Source organism: Boleophthalmus pectinirostris, unplaced genomic scaffold, assembly GCF_026225935.1.
Source record: "Boleophthalmus pectinirostris isolate CB_2022bp ecotype Guang Dong unplaced genomic scaffold, ASM2622593v1 HiC_scaffold_9, whole genome shotgun sequence".
In the NCBI taxonomy this organism is placed as follows: domain Eukaryota; kingdom Metazoa; phylum Chordata; class Actinopteri; order Gobiiformes; family Gobiidae; genus Boleophthalmus; species Boleophthalmus pectinirostris.
The window spans coordinates 25,778,744-25,797,707 of NW_026571541.1; the positions used below are offsets into that span (position 1 = coordinate 25,778,744).

Sequence of the window (18,964 nt, forward strand, 5' to 3'; positions counted from 1 at the left end):
GAGCAACTTCTATTTGTTCGAGATGCGGTGGCGGGAGGAGCGCTGCTTTCATATAAACAATGGAAAAATAGAACTACAATACAATAGATCCATAAGTGGAAAATACAGCCGTGCCATGGACTGCGTTTTTCATTTCTGGCAGCGCAGGTTGGTGGAGCCCCCAACGAGAAAAGCTACAGAGTGCACCTTTAACTGCAGAATGGGAAACTATGGCAAAAAGAGGGAAAATGGAAAATATAATGATTTTTTCCCCAAAACGCATTTAAAAAAAATAAATAAATAAAAAATAAAAATTCAAAGAAGGTAATATGTAATGTATTATGTTCTTTATTTACACAGGATAATCAGTCTGGCTAAAGCAGTTGCACAATTTTAAGCTAACACACAAACTAGCATAACACATGCAGAGTGTGCAAGGCGAGCTAGCAGAGAGCACACAGACGAGTGCAGCAAACACACTTCTGCATTGAATAGTTTAAAGCTTCTTTTCCAAATGATAGACTGCAGTTATAATTGCAATGTGTGGATTTGCTTTATGTGTTGGATTTTGTGGTCAAATGCAGACATTGTTTCTGTTTTACCAGGAGGCGCCATCACCATCGTTCCTCAGTGTCCAAATATCCCCCTGGGGAACCGAGTGGACTGCCATCCTAACGCCGGAGCCTCCAAGGTACAAGCTATTATTCTGTCTAAGACACTGTAGCACACCACAGATGGAGATACAGCCAAATAACCTTTACATGCTGCTTACTGTAAAAATATAAAACGTTTAAGCTAAAATGCACAGACAGGCGATGATAGCTATCAATATGATAAGGTTTAATCCGTGAGCACATTAAACTAAGGCCTATTTTCAACTATTATTCGAAAGTAGTCTTGCCATTTTGAAATGTTAATATCTTAAGTGAATGTAACATGACAACATTCACAACTGGAGGAAGTCATTGGAAGTCAGACATCTGTTAACATTTTCCTGTCAGAATGCAAATGTTTCCAGGTTTATGGCTATATCTCTGTAATTACAAAACATGAAACAAACATTTGCACAAAAATCAATATCTTTTCTGTCATCATAATACACTGTCACAATACTAACATTTGAAACTTGATTTTGATTCTCAGACATAGATTCGATAAAATGTGCTTTTCAATTTTAAATAGTAGTGCTTTCTTTAAAATCACCATGTGGCTTTATATCTGTGTCATTCTTCAGTCACTTAGTACCTGATTTTCAATACTTCTGACAATCAGCATACTCATAAATAAAACGTATTTATTAAAGTTTCAGAAAGTGGTGCTGGTACCATTATTGGACCCCAGTGGTGTTTGAGTTACCAGCTGACATATGCTTAAAACATAAGATTAATCTGCTTACTTTGTGGAGCCAGCTGAACTACTACTGAATTTTTTGAACATGCACGCTTTATATAGTTTGTGATCTTGTTACATATATACATATATTCACATAAATGACTAAATAAATACAGTTGGATTGGATTAATTTGTGTTTTTAATAATCAAATGTAAATAATTGACATTCTGATTGAAGCTATACATATCTAGACAAATGTAATGTAATTGATGGTAATTTACAATTTCTTATATAATGGAATGTGGTAAGAATAAAAATGCAGAGGTTCCCCTTTTTGAAAGACTTTATTTAGTTTATCGTGTATTTAAAAAGTTTCAAATTACAATAGAATTAATTAGCTTATGGCCACAAGATCTAATGAGACAAAACTGTCACAAGATCGTGCACACAAAAGAAAAATGTTCTTGTGAGATTTTTATTATTATTATTATTATTTTTCACGTGTTCATATTTAGAATGGACAAAAAGGGTCACGTATTGGTGAGTTACATCTCTCACAGTTCCAAAAGCAGTAGTAAAATGGAAACAAAAATATGAAATCAAATTTAAAAAAATGGTGAGGCCAAATTGGAAACTGAATCGTGAAATGTATATTTTAGAAATTATGTTAAAAGCTCATCTTGTCTCGTTTTTGTGGACCCAATCTCATATCTCTTATCTCGTCTTGTGGAAATTGTGTCTCATGTCATCCCTAGAAGTAATTGTTAAACTTGTGAACTAATCCGAATGAAAATGAATTGCTGACTAGTTGGCTACTAAAATAATCCTTAGTTTCATTACATATATTCCTGTATTAACGTCTTCATATTATTTGACAGCAACTATGTGAAGCGCGTGGCTGCTGCTGGAGCCCTCTGGATGAGAGGAATGTCCCCTGGTGCTTCTTCTCCTCAAATCACGGATACACGGTGACATCAACGGATCACTCCAATCCTAATGGTAAACCTGCTATTCCCTCTACACCCACACAGCTCCCTGCCCAAACTAAAATATTTGACTTCTAGTTTTGCTTAGCCTATTTTCTAAGTCAAACAATCACTGTGTTCCATCAATCTTTCAGCCTCCACATACAATCCCCCGCTCCCTACTTACTTCGCCGTGGGCATAACTTTCTGTGAAATATGACAAGGATGGCATATCAGAAAACATGATTGACTTTGCGGCATGCGGGCTTTCCCATTTCTCGCTTGATTTCACCGCATTGTTGGCAACCCGGTTATTGTGCAAAGAACAAAAATTCATTGGACATTTTTTATATATAAACGTTCACCCAACCTCGAGATAATAGCGTAACATCATTTTAAGGTGAAAAATGTATTGGCGAAGGGTTGTTTTGGTGTGGTAAAGGTGGTTAGATTGAAAAATAGGAAGTGCTTAGAAGTGAGAAGAGAGCTATGAAAGACAATTTTTCACCGTCTTGGTATTCAGTTGAGACTCTCAGCCACATAAATGAAAGACTTATATAATACTTAAATTGTCTTCAAATATTGTATATATATCACTTGAGGCAGCTATGCAAATAAGAGGCATTTCCCTCTGAGCCCTTAATGTGCATGGTCTCTCTAAGCATCAGGAATCCTTTGATCTGAATGGTGAATGAGACACATGGGGATATGGTTGTCTTCTAAAGATATTAATCTCATTTCAAGTGTTTAATTTGAAATCCTTGTGGTATGATGTTTATTGGCAGAATAAAGAATAGTTGCATTAATCTACTTATGTTTATGCATATGGGGGATCATAGAGTTACTGCTGCCATCTTATCATGAAAATACATTAAATAGTTGTCTTTCATTGTGTCCTGTGTAGGATCCATATTAATTAATACTCTATAGTTAAAGTATAGTCCATAATTACTAAGTCTTTTATATAGTCTTCTTGGGTATTTGACTCATCCATCAGCCCAGACCTTTTAAGTGCATATGGAAGATTTCATTAAAACAAACTTACGTCACATCTATTTAAGGTTTCACTTATAAATTTTGTTAGATTTCTTTAACTTTTGCTGAGGTTTATAATTGTACTTAAAATGGGCAGCTTATAGGACATATGTAGAGGTATAAGGGATAAAACTTGTTTAATTGAGTTGTTATTTTTTTAAACAATACACTGTCCCACCAAACAAAGTAATAATTCTAAAAACGTAAAAACCTGTCATACGCACATAATCCAATATTGAAATTGTGTCCTGCAGTATTTAGCTTGAACATTATATGAAAGAAGAAACATGCCAAGACACAAGGATAACCGTAGCCTATCTAGACTTCCACCATTTACTACTCATAACACAAACTACAAATAAAAATGAATACTTTTTAAATATAATCGTATATTTTTTATTTCAGCATTGAAAGCCACTCTTAAAAGGAAGACCGCTCCATCTTTGTTTGGGGGAGATATTCAGGAGCTGGCTCTTCATGCAGAAATGCAGACACCCAAGCGCCTTCATTTTAAGGTACACACTGTGACAAAGGGGAAATACAGTGCAATCATGAGGTGGTTTTCCACCATAAACATAATCAAGACACATGCTCTTTTATAGCACTAAAGGCAGGAAAAGGCGTCATGTTGCCATAACAGTTAATATTTAACAGATGATGAACATGCAAGACTAGAGCTCTCTATTATTTCACCTTGAGTTAGTTCTAATAAAAAAACTGTAAATATGTTCATGCCTTGCAGTCCTTAGATAGAGCTTTTTCTGTGCACTTGCTTAATTATAAAACTATGAACTCCAAAAGTACAGGGTTTGCCCCTACTTCATAACCTGTTGAAGTCTAATATACAGGGATCACAGAAGGAATTTAAAGCTTACAGAGGACAATTTGTTACAGTACAGTGCAGTATTCCAATTCAAACTGAACTTCCAGTTGTGATTACTTGTGCATTCCTAGTCATGTTCATAAACATGAGAAGCTCATCAATAACAGTGAAATGTTTGGATGATGCCAAGGCTTGGCTGGCTATGATTTGTTTAAATTTGAATGAGTTCAAAACGGAAATTCAATTGATATTTTTAACCCAAGCACTTCTAATTTTCAGTTTGACATGGGCTCTTATCAACAATACATCAAACCTACAGTCACCAATTTGATGTCATTGATGAAGATTTTAAGTTTGACAAGCAGATAATGCCCTGATTGAATCCAGTTTTTATCACGTTTGGCTTTTGTCTAGGCTCAAACTGGTTTTATCGGAGGCTGCACAGAGTTTTGGTGTTGGTAAAATGTATATGCTATACAAATAAACTTTAATTTGATTAGTTGCTTTTTGCGTAAATGCTTTTTCTTTGTAGCAATTGGCATTCTAATTTAAGATATACATACTTCTATAAATGTAACTGAAGGCAATTTATAATTTCTTAAATAGGATATGATAAGAATGAAAATGCAAAGAGCCTTCCCTGTTTGAAAGACTTTATTTAGATGATAATGTATTTTAAAAGCCTCAGATTACAATAGAAATAATTTCTGAACTTGTCAATGAATCAAAAAATGTATTGCTACTTAAATAATCCTTAGTTCCAGCCCTATTCTTCTTGTTTATTCTGAAGCAAAACACACATTTACAGCTACATTCATTAAAACATAAAAAAAAACAGTTATTGTGACCAATGATGGTGACAGAATGAAAGGGAACTCAGAATACAAACATGAGTTCTCTGGTCCGTCTGCAGCGCTGGCTTCATGGTGATGAATGCTCTTTCTTCTCAGATCTATGACCCCCAGCAGAAGCGGTTCGAGGTCCCCCATGATCACATCCGCGGGCTGAATGCTCAGCCATCCAGCCCCATCAGCGACACCATGGAGATCACACACGACTCCTTTGGCATTATTGTGCGCAGGAAGGAGAACAAGAAAGTCCTGTGAGTATACACCATGTATGGACCCACCATGTGTGCTTGGGCTAAACACAATGGAGAATTTGCGTGAAGATGAATTTGAACATAGATGTAGATAAGACAATGTTGGAGTTTGCCCTAAGTATAAATGATCCATTTTATGCTCTTTTCTGATCTGTTATAATGTTTCTCATCTCAAACATACTTGGAGTTGTGTTTATTAATTAATTAATTAATCATTGCATTTATATATTTATACTGTTTTCAGTTTGAAAAAAGAACTCTTAAGTTTGCAGGGTTTGTTTTCTTTAACATGTGTGAATAAACATAAACACAACTCCAGATATGTTTCGGATGAGGAAACGTTATAACATAGACCAGAAAATAGCGTAATATGAGCCTGTTAAAATAAATAAGACAGGACTGTGTACTGCAATAAATAAAAGTAGATAGCATAAACATTGTATCCTGTTGAAAGTGCAGTAAATGCCCTATATGTAATAAATTAGACAAGCCATGCCACTATGGTGCCCTGTAAGAGTATAGATGAAATGATTCAGGGTTAAGTTAAACAAACATGACCCATTCCTATATAAAACCAGTAAACTAGAGCAGAACGGTACACTGATTTGTGTATATTACATGTTATGGTACATGTTCTCATACAAATAGAAAGATATGATATATAGCAGAAGAAGCCCATGTTTCTATCGCTCCATCCATCAAGATAAAGTGAAATTCTTGTGCCGTGGTTTGATAATGCAGCCATCTACATATGTGTTTGTGCGTCTGGAGAGATTAAGATCGATCTGTACAGTCAGAACAGCAAGGACGAGCTTTATCTTTTATCAGCTATTTACAGGCTCCATGTATTCAAATGGAAACACAACATATTTTACGTTACCACTGTATAAAGGTATCGCAGCTGACAGTGAGATGTCAGACATATGTCTTCCCTGTGTTTTCTGCTCACCCCACACTGTAGGAATACACATGTTGGTGAATGGTTGCTTTATTCCTTCTACTCCTATTACTAGTATCACTACTACTACAATTTAAAATTATACTACTACTGCTACTACTACTATTACCAATAATAATAATCATCAATGCTGAATTCTGGCTACAGTACCTCCACTGGTTGAAATGGTCCTTGCTACTTAGAAAGTGCACTGTCCTTGGGAAATAATACATGCATATGTGAGAGTAAATAAATAAATACAATAAACTGATATATCCTCAATTTACCTTAACTGTGGCCACAATTAGGTCACATTTTACATAATGGAAAATGTAATTTAAAATGCGTTGTATTCAAACAAATGGAACTGGTATTTTAACTACATTTTAATTAGCCTTCATAAAGTCTAGTGACTACTTAATCAGGGTTAAGAGTTAGAGTTAGAAGGTACTAGTATCGAAAATCAGACACCAATTGACAAAACAAAACTAGCACTGAAACTAGATACTCGTTTGAGCATCACTGCGAAGAAAAAAAAAAAAAGTCACATTCACAGTACAGAAATGAACCTTTCTTGAAAAGACCACAGACCATAGACTTGTACACACCCATGGACAACTATAGAACATACCTGGATGACTAAAGGATTACACAGAAGGCCACATCTTAACATAAAATAAAGTATTACTAAGAAAGTACTGTTGAGTATCAAGTTTGACCTTTCTAAATAAATTATTTGTTCATTATGAATTAAGTTGAAGCTTAATTAAGGCTATTAAAATGCAGTCATTATAAAGTGTTACCTGAAAAATGCACCACTTGAACTTCACAAAACTATTCTTTGTAATTTATGTAATTATGTAATACACTGTTAAACCTTCCAGAAGTTGTCATCAAACATTTTAATGCATAGAATGATCTTTTACAGCACAACTGCACAATACCACAATGTGCATTTGCCATTGGGTTATGATAGGGTTTTATTATTATGGAAATAAAACCATGAATAGGCTATAAAACTGCTATTGTTCCAGCCTTTATAAACGTTTGCCCCTATCATTTTGAATCTTACTTTATTGACCTGTAAAACGGTGAATTGATGAGTCCTAGACTACTCTTTAACCTTATCTTTAACCTTATAAACTTGCTAGTGTTGCATCCTGAAGTCATGTGAATAGGTCAAAAACCAACTGGGCTCCATAGATGTGCTGTCTAGAACTAACCAAGTATATCTTGTTTTGAAGCTGTGAGCATTCCCACCCAGAAGGCTTATTACAGCTTGATGGGCCGTTCTATCTATCTTTTTTTTCTTTTTTTTTTCTTCTTTTTTTTTTTTTTTTTTTTACAGTTCATCTCCCTCGCACATCTCTGTCTCTCCTCTGCTCTGAATCTCACTTGAGTTTTTCCAAATGCTCTCCCTCTTTCACGTTCCCAGTACTGGTCTGCCCTCTTGTTTACTTCTCCCTTTTCTGAATATATTTGCAGGTTTGACACCACCATGGCCCCGCTGGTGTTTGCAGATCAGTACCTCCAGATATCAGCCAAGCTGCCATCCCATAATATTTACGGCCTAGGGGAGCACGTACACCAGAATTTCCGCCATGACACCAACTGGAGGACCTGGCCCATTTTCACCAGAGATGCTTTTCCCAATGGGGTGAGATACGTGCTGTACATATCCGTGGTCTTAAAAATTATGAAATTTTAGGACTGTTGCCACAGCAAATAACAATTTAAAACTAAATACTATGTTATGAACTGGAAAAAAGTGCTCCAAATGCTGCATATAACAATATTATACTTACATTAAGGGGTGAATTCACTTGCCAAGACCCATCTGAATGGAGAATGTAAAGAATGTACAATATACCAAACCTTATAAATGAATGTCAAAGAAGCATTCTCTTTCGCTTATCATGCTAACTTGTCATCCAAAGTACTTCACATGGTCATATCAGATGTTGTATAGTAGTTTTATAGTAGTCCATTCACAAAAAAAGTATTCCCTGATGAACGCTGTGTTGAAACTGGCTCAACATGGTGCTGGCTGTCCATGACTAGTTTAAAGAATCACAATGTAACTTTTCTGGTGGAGGGCAGGCCGTTGCTATTTGCAGCACTCTGAATTGAGTTCTACACATTATTAATCTGGGATGGCTCTCGCTGATAGTGATCGTAAAATGTGGAACATCAATTATTTGAATCTGATTGGCTGTTGTGAAAGCCCCAAAATAACTTGTTACATTCAGTAGAGAGAAAAGCACAGATATATTTCCTGTCCACAAATGCACAAAGTGCTGACCTGCATGTTTTTCACAAACTAAATAGTCTATATTGACACTAAAATATTGACACAAATGAAGTATGTCTGTCGGCGTCCATGTGTGTTTTGGTTCACTTGGGCGCTTGGAGCTTGGCTTCCACACAAACCTCAATGCTCCTCTGTGATTGGTCCACCCACCCAATTACCCTTGCAGTTGGGGCATGCCAAGATGAATTCTCATGAGTTTGTGAACTCACAAATAGCACAAGAATCCATGTTGCTGTGCAAGGTTACATGCCGTCTATTTGTCTCCATAGATCTGTTATTGCTTTTCCTGAAATGTTCCATGCTGTGTATGACATTGGACATGTTGCATGTATTAAATTACAGGTGTTTTATTACTAGTCCCTTCAAACATACATTAGTTACATATTGCAGATACATTTTTACATTTACTGCAGAGAACCTTAGCTCCTTCTCAGACTGCTACTTATGAATATTGCTATATTCTTTGCGAGTCCAATTTATGCTTTACTTAGACCCGTCACAATAACATAATTGAAAACATCTAATTTTATTATGCCCACCAACTACCCATTAAAATTATTCTCTCAAATTAACTAGTTTGAATTCAAAATGAGAAATTTTGCTGCCAAATTATAATTTTAAACTCAAGAGACTAAATAATTGTGGGGACACAGTGGACCAATTAACTGCCTTTGGGCCTGGGTGGACCGTCTGTGTGTGTGCCTGTATCTGACAATGTTGGGAGCACTAGGAAACAGGCGTTTGATTGGTGCCGGGCCAATTCGGTTGTGCATATAAAAAATGCTAATTGTGAGATAAAATGTATTTCTTATTGAACTCTTGACAGATACTGCACATTGGACATCAGATATAATTATTTAATTGAGGTTAAAGGTGAACTATGTAACTTTTCTGGTGGGTCTACTACCTGCTTGTCTCTATGGAGATGCTTTGTATGCTTTCCTCAGTGAAGGTAGAAAGAAAAATAGATAGATATATAGATAGAAGATAGGTTTAACTGGGGAACACTGCAGTCAAAGCAATAACATCTCCATGGAGTCAAGCACATTGCAGACCCACCAGAAAAGTTACACAGTGATCCTTTAATATAAAATTATTATTTATATTATGGAAAAATAAAACTAATCCAAAATTACTGAAATATAAGTGTTGTTTCTGTGATGTCCCCCTACTCAAATAACTGGCAAAGGTTTCATTTTTTGCTGTTACTGATCATGAAAAAAAAAAAAAAAACACCGCTACCTCTCCCGTCTCTCCTCTGTGACCAACTTCTCTCCCTCTCCTCCTTTCATCCTTTCATCCTTTCATCGCTTCATCCCTTCATCCCTGTGACTCTCCTGTCTCTGCTGCAGGGAACACACAACCTCTACGGACACTATCCCTTCTTCCTCTGTCTGGAAGATGAGAGCGGAAAGTCATTCGGGGTCTTCCTCTTAAACAGCAATGCAATGGGTGAGTAGAACACAAGTAAGCATGACGAAACACAGACTTTAAATGCACCAATGCCTATCACTAGCAGAGTCACTGCAGATTGGATTTGATATTCTGACAGTAACATACGTACATGCACTGCACTTAAATAGATGGTACCATATTTTTCGGACTATAAGTCACTCCAGAGTATGCATAATGAAGGAAAAAAAAAACATAAATTGCACCAGACTGTAAGTTGCACTTTTTGGGAGAAATGTATTTTATAAAATCAGAGACCAGGAACCGGCATTTCATCTTGAAAGGCAAGTTATAGTAAAAACAATAGAATAGAGATCAACAGACTGTAAATGTAACATATGGACAGTTATTCAAATAACTATAGCATAAACAACATAACAAGTTTACTAAATTCTCCGTCTCACTCCAAATCACTAAATCCATTGAAATCTTCATCCTCGGTGTCACTTCTGAGAAACTCCGTGACCTCTGGAGGTAAACGGAGCACTGCTTCCTCTTCGGCGTAGCTGTCGTGAGACTCAGCATCAGTTCCAGTTAGAATTATTCTGGCCTTTCTGAATCTCGACAGGATGGTTTTGGTTGTCATTGAAGTCACTTAAATTTAAATTTTTCACTGGTACAGAAGTACTGGTGCGATCGACTGACATGATACAGGCAGAACAGTGACTCTTTCTGGAGGAGACATGCGCAGTAGAGCGAAGTGACAGTGGTACAGGAGTAATAGGAGTAGCAGATACTGACACACAAGCCTAGAGCGCCCTCGTACGGCTGTCAGTGTGAAAAATTTTATAAGTTGCACCGGAGTATAAGTCGGAGGACTACCCAAATCATGAAAAAAAGTGCGACTTATAGTCCGAAAAATACGGTATATGAGAAGATATTACATTAAGGTTCATTAGTTAGGCTTTTTTTTTACTGTCGTTTAAAGGATTTCGTTTAAAGCACTGGATATGTCATTGCTCTGCCTGTAATGTTCCACAGTATGATGTTAAACAGCTCTACCTTACATTTATTCAATTACAGGTGGTTTTATAGCTCAGAAATACCCAGAAAAATAGGCATTCTGACTGTGAGCTGAGTTGCCTCTCCACAGATCTGACCTGTAACCTTTACCTCCAAGAAGACAGAATGGTTAAATACCTTGAAATATTTCTGACAAAGCAATAACATCTCCACAGGGAAAAGCATTTGATGAACCCTCGACCAGAAAAGTTACACAATGCACCTTTAAGAATGAACATGTCTGGGTATGCAAGGATTACTCAGACATGTAGCATAATCAAAACCCAACTCCAGGTATGATTTTTATGAGAGAACATGGATAAAACATGTTGAAAAGCTAAAGTTCAGTAAGTTTACCATAATATACACCTTTCATGTCTCACAATGGTTCAAGGACGCGCAGAACATTAGCCACACTCCATCTCTGAGGCATAAATTGATCTACTTTTGCCTCAATCAAAACTGTGCTGACAAATCAAAGGGAATATTGCATGGCTGTTTTACCCAGCAGAGGATGAGTGAGAGCGCTGGGAATGTGTGCTGACACGCTGATTTCACATGAGGACGGGCGTCTTACAAAGCACATTTACACTTTATTTTATCAACTTACAGCGCATATTGTCCTGCCCACAAGTGCTTAGAACACACTTTTAGTTTGAGATGTTTCCGTCTCAGAAAAGCGCGTGGGTTTTCAATTGTTTTTATTTGATGTGGGTTTGGCTTCGCATCCGGTCTGTAGACTCAAAATGTTGGCAGAGGAATTTTGGATAGACATAGCAATACTGACAGCAGCTTAAAGGAGAGGAATGAGATACAAAGGTAAAAAAGTGAATATAAGCACATATAAAAGCATCCCATGCTAGTGGAGATATAAAAAAGGATGATTTTAGAGTTTTAGTTAAATAATTGGAAGTGTATGTAGCCTGCACTCCTACTGACTGAAAAAAGGAACTACAACGACAACTGAATATGGGTTGCCAGTGTCTAAAACTGCATATAGAGAACACTTTTTTTCTCACGATGTGGACAGGCTTCATGTGAAAGCTCAGAACCTCCAGAATTCACTCACTGAGCTGCAGAGACTCATTAATGATTGGATGTGATGTGGTGGGGTTTAGATAGTGAGGATTCAGATCAGAGAAAGTTCTATTAGGCTCAAAATCAACTGGATTTCAGCACTGAAACTGGCAACCCAAATGTGGGACACATGGAAGGCTTATTCTGCTTTCTGGTTGGATAATTGTCCCAAACCTCAAACTGAAACATAAATAAAAGGGACACCATTGGAACTGTTATTAGTGAAAGCTATGTTTGATTTGAACAAGTCAAGTTTATTACATTTAAACATGAAAAGGCTGTATATATGAAAATGTTATTAGCTAATGTTACAAGAAAATACTATATATTGTAATTATATGAAAATGTTGTTAATAATACAGTGAAAATGATGAAGCTATGTATTCAGTAATTTGGTTTAAGTCATGACCTTCCTAGTTTAGTTCTAATTTAACCAGTTCCCAAAGATATGTACATTTTTTATATTATAGTTTATGTGGATCATAAACTAAGAATACAATACAAAATGTATACAATCTATGGTGTAACCCACTATTCCTACAGCACAGAAATTGTTGATTTGGTCTAACAATGACACGCACAAACAAATTCATAAATCATACCTGACTCGGGGCATCGTCTGTCCTTAGACCCTCCTTCTCATGTCAAAATGATCTATTCAGATACCCCATAAATAACATTTGCTCTGAATTACATCTCTATTACCCTTTGTTTTTTGTTTTTTCTTACAGAGGTGACCTTGCAGCCCGCCCCAGCAGTCACCTACAGGACCATTGGAGGAGTTCTGGACTTCTACATCGTCTTTGGGGATACACCAGAACAAGTGGTGCAGGAGTTCCTTGAAGTAAGCCTCTTCAGATCTCTCAAATGCCTCATAATATAGAGGCTGGCATATGGAGACAGTCCCAGTGCAAATGCATTAACCGTATGTGTAATTATGTTGTCCAGCTCATTGGCAGGCCTGTCATCCCCGCCTACTGGTCACTGGGCTTCCAGCTCTCACGCTGGGACTATGGCAGCCTGAGTGAAGTCAAAGCTACCGTGGAGAGGAACCGTGCTGTGCAGATTCCATATGTAAGAGCTGACCCTTATGTGACACTGTATTTTTAGACTCATTGCCAGAGGGGCTTAGGTGCATGGTCAACACAAAAATACACATTGTATCTATGGTTGTCTTTCCTCATAGTCTTCAAAATGTGGTCTATAAAATAAACATTACATCTGTACCAAAACATACATTTAAACTGAATATGGATGCGAAAATTATATTCTTTGAGATAGGTTGGCCAATATTAGCTTTTTTAGAGTATCAAACTTAATTCTCCAGCACAAGAGTACACATAAAACTTTATTTGAACACTTCTGTGCAACGAGATAACTGCACAAAATGTGATTCCGCTTTCTTAAAGGTTTGTGGTAATATAAGAAGCAAGTTAGTGTTATGTAGCACTTTTCCAGACGCTCAAAGTTGCTTTACAATTTTGGCCATTATTCATTCACTCGACACTTGCTGGTTATAAGGTATTACTGTAGCCACAGCTGCCCTGGGGTAGACTGACTGAAGCAAAGCCAATCTGTGCCATCTGCCCCTCAGACTCACTCAATCACACTCCGTCTTCATACTAACCAATGTGGGTGAAGTCTGTTGCCTAAGGACACAACTAGATTTTCCACTAGAGCCACAGCTGCCCCACTTTTGCACCCAGTATTCCCAGCTGTTTCTAATCCAAGTTTAACCAAGCCTAACTCTGCTTAGCTATAGAGATCAGACAAGATCAGTCACTGAGTTGGACGTTTTGGCCAAATATAATAGGTAGTCACAGATTTCATATACACGTAATTTAAGGTACGTCTGTATTTTGCTTTGTTAAAAATTTAAGTAGCATGCCGGGCTGTTAAAACATATTTTTTCCACTCTAAATCCCCTCTAGCTATCTTTACATTTTTATCAAGGCTTTGAAAAATACAGGATTCCACCAAAATTGACTCTTGTGAGATTTAAGCCATGTTATAATGTTGTTACCTGCTCAAAAACATACTTGGAGTTGTGTTTTAACAGCTCCTTTTACCTTGTTGTTGGGTAGAGATAGTCAAATCCAGAGCTGAAATGATCAAAATGATTCTAATGAAGGTGTATGGAGCTTAAAAACACAGTGGAACATTTTCCGTTTGAGAGAAGAAGTGATTCTAAATATGCAGGATTTGTGTGTTAAACATGTATGAATGAAACAGACCACAACACTAGGTATGTTTTTGGTAAGGAAACAGTATTAGAGATAAAAATAATAGGCTCTTTAACCAGCTTTAAACATTCAGAATACCCCTTGGATTTGCTATATCCACCTCCCCTCTTGTATCCTCCCTTCCAACATATTTGACTTGTTTCTCTTCATCTCTGTAGTCTATATCGTCATCATGGACAATTCATGCTCAGTTCTCCCCCGTCCAAAACATATTGAGCGATCACAGCCCATATAGTCGGTGGGGTCTTGGAGCTGTATAACGCATGAGTCAGGGGGCCTGGGGGGGGGTCAATCGATGGTTCACCTCATGTACCCCCTGTTAAATCTAAAGCTCTCATGCACTACTGTGACTGCACTGGCCTTAACCACCACACTATCTGGCCGGACGTGATAGGAAGGCTGAGCGGGGGGGAGGTGGACAGTCAGTCAGAGTGATAGGAGTGGCCTTTTGACTAGACGGGCTAATCCAGCTTTCTGTCAAATAATGTCACTATATGTGTTCAGAGCTGGGGTAGAGCCATATCTAGAAAACTGCAGTAACTGTGTTTAATATTCCTATGGCAATATTGCATTTTACAATATTTTAATAGAATTTAATTAATTTAGACAGCAACTTTTAATTATTATTATGTTTTTTTATGCAAATGTATATGAGTTACTGTAAGACCAAAGAACAGAACAAAGATAGATTAGGACTAAATAAAGAAAGTCAGTTATAAAATCTAACCAAACACAAAACATAAAAAAACTGTACTTTTGTTAGAATGTTAGAATGAATTAATGATTTCTCCTACTACTTTTCTACTACTGCATTTACAACTTTTATTACTATATTGTAGATTGTAAAACTATATAGTTATATAAGGATTGTTATGAGGATTCGTTAGAAGATCGTATGGTAATAATATCAAATTATCTGTTATTTTGATTTGACAATTGCATTGTATTGCATAAAAAGTCTTCAAAATTGGTATTGAACTTTTTCATTCAAAAATCAAAATTTACTTTGAAATGTTAGTATTGTGACAACACTACTCCAGTCCACTAGTTTCTTTCAAGTTGGAGCCAATCGAGTGACTACTTTTCATTATGTTAACCATCCTGCCCTGAATGGTGAAGAAAAAAAAAGCTTTTGAGTTGTAAAATCAGATAAATAAGAGTTCTACTTGACATTTTTGTGGAAATGAGCTCTGGGCTTATCTTAGGAGCAGGGCCTGGAGCGTTAACTTTTCACACAAAGATATTTAAAGATACCGGGACATCGCGTGTATAGAGCATAGTTTGAGTCAGACCTTTTATTTGATGCCATAAAGTCGGAATCATGTAGCAATAAAAGAGGCCAATCAAGGGCAAAGGCTTTGTCTTGTCTGTTCTAAGAACCAATTGTAATTCGGTCTCAAGGAAATACCTGACATCATCTTCTAAATAGGATGTGATAAAAAAAAAATAATAAAAGTTTTTGCTTTTTTATTACTTTGTTGAATAACTCAAAAACTGCACTTTCTGTTACATCTCTTTGTACAATTATAGTTACACTGAAAGGAATTGAACCCCTACACTTTGACAAGGAGGTATTGCACTTCTATGGGGTATTAAAGGTATTAATTGCTAACACATAACATATCTAGATCACCGTGTTACCTTTTATTTTTTTGAAAATGCTTTATTTGCTGAAAACAAAGTAGGCTTGTGGGCTGAGTCTTAGACAGGTTCAGTATGAACTTGTCCAAGACTCAGCTACTATGCTATCCATAAGCAGGGTTTGAGTAATGCCCAGGAGAGATCGCTAGATTACTCAAACATGGATGATGTATAAAACCTCTTCAGACATGTTTTTGATGAGGGAACAATGTTATAACGTGGTAAAATCTCCAAAAAGTCAAAAATATGGCCTGCAAAAGAAAAAATATATCTAAAGTTTGAAGACATTTTTTTCTTACTTTATACATTTTCAAAACTACAATTATACTCATGTGAGACTTTCACCTGTAACAATTCCCACATATGCAAGGGATGTGAATCAAGCATCAGATTGAATGTTATTACTTATATAAATATATATATAACTAAAAAACTCAGTACTTAGAGGAAGAATTTGCTTGTTAGGAACGCTTCAAGAAGTTATCTGATTTGAAAAAAAACTGCTGTTGCATATTACATTCATTACGATTTTGTAACTGCATTTGCTTCCTGTTTACTGTGTGCACCGTGCCCCATGTTAGTTCCTGAAGTATTAGAACTCTGCCCAATCTAAATATTTCACTCGGCTAATCTCAAATCTGTGTCTCGTACCAGAAGACATTAGCATGCAGCTGCCTCTCTCACGCTGTACTCAGGGACATATTTGATAACCATTAGATAGACCACAGAGGGCATTATCACATTCTCCCTAATACGTCTGGAGCTGATTACCATTACAGCCAAGATCTGGCACGGCCCTCACAACCATCTGCTCCATCCATATGAACGAGGCTCTGGCAGAACGCAGCCACACAACTGCATGGCGTGAAAAAGACAAAAATCAAATGAAAAATGTGTGGTAACTAGTGTTGTCGTGATACTGACATTTCAAAATCAAGTTCAGTATGAAGGAATAAACGCGATACTCAATAGCAGCTCTGACACCATGATCATAATGAAAACAATCTTTATTTTCAATCGTATTAATTAAATTGTATCTGTGTATTCCCTCAGCTGTCCAGGTGATGGTCCATGAGCATATACTAGTCAGTGTGGTCTTATTTTTGCTCTGATACAGCTCAACATCATTCTAAAACTTAGGAAAGATTAATTTCTGTCCTGTGATTTAGACTTTTTTAGTATCAGTATCTTCTTAAATGAGAATCTAATTTTGATACTAGTTTCAGTATCGATTAATATCTAAGTTTCAGTACTTTTCACAACCCTAGTAGTAACATTTCCACTGTCCTCCCAAGGTTTAGTGGCCTATTAGCGGGGTAGTTTGAATGCTGCCCGGGTCCAGTTGAGTCTGGCAATGGCAGGTCAACAAGACAAACTTGCAATTAAAAACTTTCAGCTTTTCATCAGCGCAGATGCTTAAGGCAGTGTGTGTGTATTAGCATTAGCAATGGTAATGTGCTGTACAAGCAGGCTGGAAAAAAAATAAAAAACACACAAGACATATTAGCTATATAAGAAAAAATATAGTTTAAGCAGTCATTTTTAACTTAACTTTTCTCTTGTAATGCTGAATTTTTTGACAGAAATAGGAAGATAAATACGTGACCAAGAAGGAAATTGGGCATGATTGTCATAAAACATCATTGGCAGAGTGATCCGCTGACCCAGAGGGGTGATTCCACAGATGAATACTGTTGTTATGTCCTTGGGCAAGACCCTTAACCCACTTCGCCCGTACTGTCTGTGTACATTGTTGTGTGAGTGAATAGGTGACTGATTTCTTGATGTAAAGAGCTTTGAGCGAATTGAAGGATGGAATAGTGCTATATAAAAGTGTCAACTTTTACCATTTATGGTTCGGTTTTGAGAACAAATGAATTAAAATGAATTCATAATTGAGGTTTTGTGTATGATAGTAAACAGTATTAGTAATAATCATATACTGTATTTCAGTTCAGTGATATTAAACATTGAAAATTGTGTTTCAACAAAATAAAACAAAAATATTCCATATTACTATTCTCAATAAGTTGGTTAGTTATTAAATGAGTAATATGTATCAATTTCCATTTGTTAATTTATGTATTTTTTTAATAAATAATAAAATCAGGATTAGGGTAAAGACATTGTTGACTGTAAGTTACTCCTCCATGAAGAACTTTTTATAAATATTTCTGAAAGGTTTAAATATAAACTTGCTGATTGAACCATACCATTGTTTTTTTGTTGTATTTACAGGTTTTTTACACATACACACAAAGATTTTTTACACATAGTCTTTATATCTATTCCACATTATAAAATCTTAAAAGTGCTTTTGTACTTTAAGATACAATTTCCCACATCCTCCACTGCAAGAATGAACCCTTCTCGCTTTGAATTTCATAACGCTCTGCTCGATGCAAATGTGATTTTTCTTACATATAAGTGGTTCATGCCGGCCAATTCAAATTCCCCATTAGACTGTGAATATCTAATAACATCCAATCTGTCTGATTTAAAGCAGTGAAGTGAACTATGTAATTTAATATTCATAACTCCTGTCTGCGTATTGTGCAGGACATCCAGTACACTGACATTGACTACATGGAGGACAAGAAGATCTTTACCTACGATAAAGTCAAGTTTGCTGAGCTGCCCCAGTTCGCCGACTACCTTCACGAGAAAGGACAGAGATACATTCTCATCCTGGTAAGTAAATTATATTAATATCAGTTAGAGCTGCTGGATTTGAGTGAAAAAAATCAAATCGTGATTTCAAAGTACTGTGATTGCAAGTAGATTTGTTTTTCAAAGGTTAATAACATAAAATGTATTTGTTTTAAATTTAAATAAATTTAATTTGTTTATTTGCTTTTTGAGAGAAGAACTCAGCCTAGGATTTGTGCATTAAATATGTGGGAAAACACAAGCTCCAAGTATGTTTTTGATGTGGAAACAATTTTACAACATAGATCAGAAAATAGCATAGAATGTTGTTCAAAGTGAACATTGCAAATAACTCCATTAGCATTTGAGAGAAATATGAACTGATAAACAAATACAAGAATCCCATGCATTTCAG

General features: G+C 36.3%; 1 protein-coding gene across 1 annotated transcript in view; it reads left to right on the top strand.

Annotated features, from left to right (window-relative positions):
- Positions 1-405: 405 nt before the first annotated feature.
- Positions 406-18,964, top strand: part of si (sucrase-isomaltase (alpha-glucosidase)) — a 134,222-nt gene continuing 115,663 nt past the window's right edge. Inside the window, exons 1-9 of the mRNA XM_020940582.2 lie at positions 406-670; positions 2,191-2,311; positions 3,718-3,827; positions 5,086-5,237; positions 7,660-7,831; positions 9,838-9,937; positions 12,748-12,860; positions 12,965-13,090; positions 18,460-18,591. Of these exons, the coding sequence (XP_020796241.2) occupies positions 494-670; positions 2,191-2,311; positions 3,718-3,827; positions 5,086-5,237; positions 7,660-7,831; positions 9,838-9,937; positions 12,748-12,860; positions 12,965-13,090; positions 18,460-18,591 (1,203 nt within the window). The 5' untranslated portion in view covers positions 406-493. The remainder of the gene's footprint in view (positions 671-2,190; positions 2,312-3,717; positions 3,828-5,085; positions 5,238-7,659; positions 7,832-9,837; positions 9,938-12,747; positions 12,861-12,964; positions 13,091-18,459; positions 18,592-18,964) is intronic.